General features: G+C 57.3%; 1 protein-coding gene across 1 annotated transcript in view; it reads left to right on the top strand.

The window, feature by feature from the left end:
* The first annotated feature begins 3778 nt into the window (after nucleotides 1-3778).
* GAREM2 (GRB2 associated regulator of MAPK1 subtype 2) overlaps nucleotides 3779-8690 on the top strand; it is a 43490-nt gene continuing 38578 nt past the window's right edge. Inside the window, exon 1 of the mRNA XM_050948766.1 lies at nucleotides 3779-3912. Coding sequence (XP_050804723.1) covers nucleotides 3801-3912 — 112 coding nt within the window. The 5' untranslated portion in view covers nucleotides 3779-3800. The remainder of the gene's footprint in view (nucleotides 3913-8690) is intronic.

Raw genomic sequence — 8690 nt, 5'->3', positions numbered from 1 at the left:
ATCCCTGTAGGGGGAAAATACTAAAGAGACCCACCCCAGTAGCATTTAACTTCAAAAAGGAGAACTGCAAGAAGTGAAAAGGAACAGTCACAGAGTGAAATGCCTGCAAGCTGCATGGAAACTTTTAAAAAACAGCAGGATGACCAAAAAAACCAACCAACCAACAAACAAAAAGCCGTCACAGCTAAACAACAGAAAAAAAAGAGGCAGTTAGAGATAAAACATCTTTTAAAAATTGAAACTCAAATCCTGCTGAGGAACATATAAAGGCGCATAAACTCGGGCAAGCCTGGTGTAGAAGTATAAGTAAGGAGGCCAAAAGAGAATTTGAAAAGCAACTAGCAAAAGACACAAAAACTAATGACAGGTTTCAGAGTAGCAGCCGTGTTAGTCTGTATCCATAAAAAGAACAGTAGTAAGAAGAAGTGAGCTGTAGCTCACAAAAGCTCATGCCGAAATAAATTTGTTAGTCTCTAAGGTGCCACAAGGACTCCTGTTCTTTTTACAAAGACTAATGGCAATTTTTTTAAAGTACATCAGGAGCAGGAAGCTGCCAAACAACCAGTGAGGCTACTGGATGATGGAGGTGTTAAAGGAGCACTCAAGGAGCCATTGTGGAGAAGCTAAATGAATTCTTTGCATCAGTCTTCACGGCAGAGACTGTGAGGGAGATTCCCACACCTGAGCCAGTCTTTTTAGGTGACAAATGTGAGGAACTGTCCCAGATTGAAGTGTCAGTAGAGGAGGTTTTGAAACAAACTGATAAATTAAACAATAAAATGGCACTAGGACCAGACGGTATTAATGCATGAGTTCTCAAGGAACTCAAATATGAAATTGCAGAATCACTAACTGTGGTATGTAACCTATCACTTAAATCAGATGACTGGATAATAGCTAATGTGACGCCGATGTTTTAAAAAGGCACCAGAAGCGATCCTGGCAATTACAGACCAGTAAGCCTAACTTCAGTACCAGGCTTATTGGTTGAAACAATAGGAGAGAATTATCAGACACAGAGATGAACAAAATATGTTGGGGAAGAGTAAATATGGATTTTGTAAAAGGAAATCATGCCTCACCAATCTATTAGAATTATCTGAGGGGGTCAACAAACAAGTGGATCTGATGCTAAGCTGACTCTAAGCTGCATGGTCACGCAGCAGCCTATCAAGGGCCGTGCAAGCGCTCAAGGCTGGACATGGAGAGGTGCCTCTCCCCCGGCCCCAGCCCCGGACCTGCCACAGCAGGGGAGAGGCAGGGAGAGACACTCTCCCCCAGCCCTGGAGCTGCTGTCCCTGGGGGGAGGTGCCTCTCTCTTGGCCCCAGCCATGGAGCTGCTGTAGCTGGGAAGCGGTGGGGAGAGACGCTCTCCCCCTGCCCTGGAACCGCCACCACTGGGGAGAGGCTCCTCTTCCCCAGCCCCAGTCTGTTGCAGGGAGCGAGGGCTGGGGGGAGTCCTCTCTCCCCACCACAGCCCCAGGGCAACCTCCACCCCAAACTCCTCATCCCTGGCCCCACCCCAGAGTCTGCACCCCCAACCAGAGCCCTCATTCCCCTGCATCCCAACCCTCTGCCCCAGCGCTGGGCCCTATCCCACACTTCGAACCCCTCAGCCTCACCCCCGCCAAACATAACCTCCTTATCAGTGCACATAACAAAATTAATTCCTCACATGGATGGAAAAAATTAGAAGGCACATTGATCTGGTGTTCCTGGACTTTCAGAAAGCCTTTGACAAAGTCCTTCACCAAAGGCTCTTAAACAAAGTAAGCTGCCATGGGATAAGAGGGAAGGTTCTCTCATGAGTCGGTAACTGGTTAAAAGACAGGGAACAAAGGGTAGGAACAAATGTTCAGTTTTCAGAATGGAGAGAGGTAAATAGTGGTGTCCCCTAGGGCGTCTGTAGTGGGACCAGTCCTAGTCAACATATTCATCAATGATCTGGAAAAGGGGTGAACAGCAAGGTGGCAAAATTTGCAGATGATACAAAACTACTCAAGGTAGTTAAGTCCCAGGCAGCCTGCGAAGAGCTACAAAAGGATCTCACAAAACTGGGTGTCTGGGTCTGAAAATGGCAGATGAAATTCAATGTTGATAAATGCAAAGTAATGCACACTGGAAACAATTCCAAACATATATACAAAATGGTGGGCTCTAAATTAGCTGTTACCACTCAAGAAAGATCTTGGAGTCACTGTGGATAGTTCTCTGAAAACATCCACTCGATGTGCAGCAGCAGCCAAAGCGAACAGAATGCTGGGAATAATTAAGAAAGGGAAAGATAGTAGGACAGAAAATATCATGTTGCCTCTATATAAATCCATGGTACACCCACATCTTGAATACTGCGTGCAGATGTGGTTGCCCCATCTCAAAAAAGATATTTTGGAATTGGAAAAGGTTCAGAAAAGGGCAACAAAAATGATGAGGGGTCTGGAACAGCTTCCATATGGGGAGGGATTAATAAGACTGGGACTTTTCAGCTTGGAAAAGAGACGGCTAAGGGGAGGTATGATCGAGATCTATACAATCATGACTGATGTGGAGAAAGTGAATAGGGAAGTGTTATTTACACCTTCTCATAACACAAGAACTAGGGGTCACCCAATGAAATTAATAGGCAGCTAGTTTACAACAAATACAAGGAAGCATTTCTTCACACAACGCACAGTCAACCTGTGGAACTCCTTGCCAGGGGATGTTGTGAAGGCCAAAAGTATATCAGGGTTTAAAAAACAGAGAAGTTCATGGAGGGCAGGTCCAATTATGGCTATTAGCCAAGCTGGTCAGGGATGCACCCTCCTGCTGTCTGAGTGCCAGACGCTAGGACTGGACGCCAAGGAGTGAGCTCCAGAAGGGGCCGGGGCCCACCCTGACACTGCAGGGATGGGGGATAGAGAGACGCCAGAGGGCTGGGGTTCTCAGGGCTTGCAGGCACAGCCCCTGCTGGGCCTCCGTCCCTGATTGTCAGTGGCAGAGGCTTCTCCGGATCCTGCACCAAGCCAGGGGGTGGGCCCTGGTTGGTGTGAGCCCCCCGACCCCCTCTTTTCCCTCGCTAGGGCTCAGTCCCGCGGGTCCCCTGGTTTGTGAGGCAGGAGGGGAATGGGGATCCCCCCTCCAGCAGGGTCCTGGGGTTCGTGTCCTGGTTCCCGTCCCAGGCTGGGCAGAGCACAAAGGAAGGTGCTGGAGGAGGGCTGAGCTGAGCCTGGAGGAGAGGACTGGAGAGTCCCCAGGCGGGGGGGGGGGGGGCGTTACTCTCCAGGTGGGGGTGGGGAGGACAGGCACAGGGGCTGGGTTGGGGGGGAGAATCCCCAGATGGGGGAGCAGGGATGGGGTGGGAAGAAGAGACGGGCAGAGCTGGGGGGGTGGGGTCAGGGGAGTCCTCGGGCTGGGGGCGGGGGCCGGGGGCTGTGGGAGGGGCGGGGCAGGGGAGTCCTCGGGCTCGGCTGGGGGTGGGGGCCGGGGGGAGCCTCGGGGGGTGTTGCGGGGGGGCGGGAGCCGGGGGTTGTGGGGGGGCGGGGGCAGGGGAGTCTTCGGGCTAGGGGCGGGGGCTGTGGGGGGCCTCGGGCGGGGCGGGGGGCGGGGTCCAGGGGCTGTGGGGGGCTGGGGGCGGGCCTCTCCCGCTCGGGTTACAGCCGGAGCCCGGACCCCGCGCGGCCCCGGAGCCCCCCCCGCCGCCCTGGTGCTGATGCTGCCGCTGCCGCCTGCGCTGCTCGGGGAGGCGGAGATGCCGCCGGCCGCCCCCCGGGGCCCCCGCGTCTGAGCCCGGCCAGGGGCGATGCGGCTGCCGCAGAGAGATGGAGAAACTGGCCGCCGGGCTCGCCCAGATCAGCTGGAGCTCGGGGGCGCTGCCCCTGGATGTGATCGTCGGCAAGTGCCGCCTGCCCACGCTGGTGCGCCTGGGGCCAGGTGAGGGGCGGGCCGGGGGCAGGGTCCGGGCCAGGATCGAGTCCAGTTGGGGGGCGGGCTGGGGGCAGGATCCGGGCCAGGATCGGGTCCAGTTGGGGGGCGGGCCGGGGGCAGGATCCGGGCCAGGATCGGGTCCAGTTGGGGGGCGGGCCGGGGGCAGGATCCGGGCCAGGATCGGGTCCAGTTGGGGGGCGGGCTGGGGGCAGGATCGGGGCCAGATGAGGGGCAAAGTTTCTCGGAGATGTCACTGTGGAAATTTACAAAGAAGAACTCCCCCCCTCCCATCTGCCCCCCCGCCCCAGTGGATGGGAAGGGCGGGGGGGGGCTGCCCGGCCAGGGTGCTGCGGGCGGGCCAGGAGCAGGGGGCTGGCCGGCTGGGGCAGCAGCAGCCGCACGTGTGCTGCCCTGAATGCTAATGGCAGCAGCCGGTCCTGGCTCTGCCCGGGGAAAGCAGGCGCAGCAGAGGCGAAAGACTCTGGTCCCGGAGCGCAGACACCTCGCCCCCAACTTCCCGGGGCCCCGGAGCGTGGCCAGCCCCCGTCCTGCCCGCAGGGCTCCCTCGGAGCTGGGAGCAGAGTCTGCTCTCCCGGGACGGGGGGCTCTGGAAACTCCCCTTGTCTGGGCGGAGGGAAGCCCCCCCCCAGCTATGCAGGACGTACAGTATTATTCCTGCTATTATTTACTTGCATTGCCATAGCCACTAGGAGCCCTAGTCATGCACAGGCCAGGGGCTGGTGAGTCCCATGTTCCCCTGCAACACAGCAACTTCCAGCCCAAACCCACCCCGTGGCCGCAGCTTTGGGGGCTGTGTGAGTTTCCAGGGTGGCTGTGGGGCTCTGGCGTGGGTGTGTGTCCCCATCCATGTGTGCGTCCCTGTGCGTTGTGCATGCGAGTCCCTGTGCAGAACTAGCCTTGGGACCGTGCAGATCAGAGGAGCTCTGACCTTCAAGAAACGCGGAGAAGATAATGTGCTTCGTGGGTTTCATACAAGGCAGCATCGCTGACAGCGATGGACAGGAGTTTTCCCAGCCCCCTTCCTTGCCAGCCTGGGGGCCTGTGTGTGAAAGGGGAGCTGAGGAGCAGAGCGAGCTGTGAGGCTGTTGGGTTTCTCCTCCGTAGAGCACTTGGCTGCCAGGTTTTCTTTTCTCTTGTGACTGACTTGCCTCTAAAGACAGCTCCGGATAATGGCTTGTGCCCCTCTTGTCTGAGCTCCTCGGAGAGCCAAGCGTGGGCAGGGGGCGGGCACGGATGCCAGTTGGTAATAAACAATCCCCCCAGTCTATGAGGCAGAGGAGGGGCGGCCAGCTGACTCCGAGATGGAGAAGGGGATTTCAGGCTGGAGCCCAGGAACCAACTCCTATGGGATGGGGCTGATGCGCTGGAGAACAGACTCACAGGAGCAATGCGACCTGCTTGAGCAGGACGGGGAGGGACTGGATGGTCCAGTGGGGCTTTTCCAGCTCCTAACTTTGCAGGGTTCGCGCCCGTCTCCCACTCCCAGGGGCCGTCGTTGGGCTGGAGCAATGGAAGTTGGGGACAGGTGAATCCAGCATGTCCCTGCTGAGCTTTAAGGCTTGTCTGGCCTCAGGCCCAGGTCCCGCCCTCACTGGTCCTAGTTTCATGGCTACACGTGTTTTCATCAGAGAGCTCAAGTCTTCATGAGATTTTTCTAAGTTACAGTGCAAGTCACTGGGCTGGGATGTTCCTCAGTAGGCCCAGTGGCTGCCTGGGATCCCAGCTGTGCTGCTGAGCTCTGGGGAATTATTCTGTCTGGCGTGCCACGGGAGTTGAGGCAGCCGTCTCGCCCCTGCTTGCCCTCTTCTCTGGTCCCCGTAAGAGCATCCAGTCCGCCAAGGCTTGCAAGAACCCTGGCTGCACTAAGGCAGCTTCCCCCTCAACGAGCGGGGCTGACAGTGCCCATCTCTCTCGCTGATGAGTTAGACCCCGGTTACCAGAGCTGTGTGATTGGCTGGAATTTTCTTAACTGCCAAATTCAAACTCAGCTGGCCAAACTCCTGGATTCTTACATGCGCCATGCTCCTCTGACAGTGACACAGTAACGGTGCCGGGGGGCCGCACGCTTCGTATCAGACGCGCTCGGGTTACAAGTCAGAAGCCGCGGGTGTTTCTTCCTGGCGCCAGGCCTACAAAGCCCACCTGGAATCTGAGACGAGAGCAGGGCTCTTTCCTCCCCGTCTGTAAGCGCCTGTAATAAAGGTTCTGCAAGCAGAGTTGTAGAATCCTAGACATGTGGGGCTGGAAGGGGCCTCGCGAGGTCGTCTAGTCCAGGCCCCTGCTCTGAGGTAGAACCAAGTGAACCTGGACACCCCTGACAGGTGTCTGTCCAACCTGTTCTTACACACCTCCAGTGACGGGGATCCCACAGCCTCCCTGGGAAGCGGATGCCAAAGCTTGGCTAACTGGGTACTTCCAAAGTTTTTTCTGCTATCTAATGAAAATCTCCCTTGCTGTAGATTAAGCCCATTTCTTCTTGTCCTACCTTCAGTGGACATGGAGAACAACTGATCCCCATCATATTTGTAACAGCCCTTAACGTAGCTGAAGACGCAGCAGGTTCTTCCTTTCTCAACACTACGCATGCCCCGTTTTTTAACCTTTCCGCAGAGGGCAGGTTTTCTGACCTTTTGTTAGTTTTGTTTCTCTCCTCTGGACTCTCCAATTTGTCCACATCTTTCATCAAGTGAGAAGCCCAGAACTGGACTCAACACTCCAGCTGAGGCCTCCCCAGTGGTGAGTAGAGCAGGACAAATGACCTCCTGTGTCTTACATACACCACTCCTGTAATACACCCCCGAGTGAGATTAGCCTTTTTTCAGCTCCATCACATTGCTGGCTTGTATTCAATTTGTGATCCACCATAACCCCCAGACCTTGTTCAGTGCTGTTACTGTCTAGCCAGCTGGTCCCCATTTTGTTTGGATTTTTCCTTCCTAAGTGTAGTACTTTGCACTTGTCTTTATTGAATTTCGTCAGGGTGATTTCAGATCACTCCTCCAGTTCGTCAAGGTCATTTCGAATTGTGAACCTGTCCTCCAAAGTGCTTGCAGCACCTCCAAACTTGGTGTCATCTGCAAATTTGATAGAGAAATCTCTCCGCTTCATTATCCAAGTCATTAATGAAAATATTGACTAGTACTGGGCTCAGGGCTGACCCCTGCGGAACCCCATTAGATACTATCTCTCAGTTGGACAGTGAACCAATTGCCCAGGGGCCCAGATGTTTTAAAAGGGCCCGGGGCCCCTGGCCACGACTACCAGCAGTGCAGGGGGGTTAAGACAGCCTTCCTGTCCGCCCTCACTCCGCGCTGCTCCCGGAAGCGGCTGACACATCCTGCGGCCCCTGGGGAGGGTGTCTGCATGCGCTGCCCCCACCCTGAGCACCGACCCTGAAGTTCCCATTGGCTGGGAACTGCAGCCAATGGGAGCTCTGGGGGTGGTGCCTGTGAGCAGCGGCACACGTAGACCCCTGGGCCCCCTGCCTAGGAGCCGCTGCCAGAGGGGTGAGCCGGTCGCTTTCGGGAGCCGCCTGAGTAAGTGCTGACCCCTTGACCCCCTCCTGCACCCCAACCCCCTGCCCCAGCCTAGAGCCTAATCCCAAATTCCTTCCCAGAGCCCACACCCCGCACCCTCTCCCACACCCGAACTCCCTCCCAGAGTCCACAACCCTCACTCCCTCCCACACCCCGCACTGGTCCCACACCCAAACTCCCTCCCAAAGCCCACACCCCTCACCCCTCCTGCACCCAAACTCCCTCCCAGAGCCCTCACCCCAACCCCCCTCCCACACCCAAACTCCCTCCCAGAGCCTGCACCTCTCCCACACCCAAACTCCCTCCTAGAGCCCACACCGCTCACCCCCTCCCACACCCAAACTCCCTTCCAGAGCCCACACCGCTCACCTCCTCCCACACCCAAACTCCCTCCCAGAGCCCACACCGCTCACCCCCTCCCACACCCAAACTCCCTTCCAGAGCCCACACCGCTCACCTCCTCCCACACCCAAACTCCCTCCCAGAGCCCACACCGCTCACCCCCTCCCACACCCAAACTCCCTTCCAGAGCCCACACCGCTCACCCCCTCCCACACCCAAACTCCCTCCCAGAGCCCACACCGCTCACCCCCTCCCACACCCAAACTCCCTCCCAGAGCCCACACCGCTCACCCCCTCCCACACCCAAACTCCCTCCCAGAGCCCACACCACTCACCCCCTCCCACACCCAAACTCCCTCCCAGAGCCCACACCCCTCACCCCCTTCCACACCCAAACTCCCTCCCAAAGCCCACACCCCTCACCCCTCCTGCACCCAAACTCCCTCCCAGAGCCCTCACCCCAACCCCCCTCCCACACCCAAACTCCCTCCCAGAGCCCGCACCTCTCACTCCCTCCTGCTCTCCAACCCCCTGCCCCAGCCTGGTGAAAGTGAGTGAGGGTGGGGGAGAGCAAGTGACGGAGGGAGGGGGGATGGACTGAGCAGGGGTGGGGCCTCGGAGAAGAGGCAGGATGGGGGCATGGTCTCAGAGAAGGGGCAGGATGGGGGTGTGGTCTCAGGGATGGGGTGGGGCGGTAAGCGAGACATGGGTCTTCGGGATTGTGTGATTAGACAGTGGGTAACCCCACCGGGCGGCCATGCCAGAAGAGTGCCCCAGCAGCACAGTCGGCACTCACTGGGCGCCGGCCAGCACAGGCCCAGCACTGCCCAAATGTCAGGCGGACGGCGTCCGCATGATCGCAGCTTGGGGGGGGCGGCCCATTGA

This window comes from Gopherus flavomarginatus, chromosome 4, assembly GCF_025201925.1.
Source record: "Gopherus flavomarginatus isolate rGopFla2 chromosome 4, rGopFla2.mat.asm, whole genome shotgun sequence".
Classification (NCBI taxonomy): domain Eukaryota; kingdom Metazoa; phylum Chordata; order Testudines; family Testudinidae; genus Gopherus; species Gopherus flavomarginatus.
Note: the sequence above shows the minus strand (reverse complement) of the source record. Positions and strands in the feature narration are given on the sequence as shown.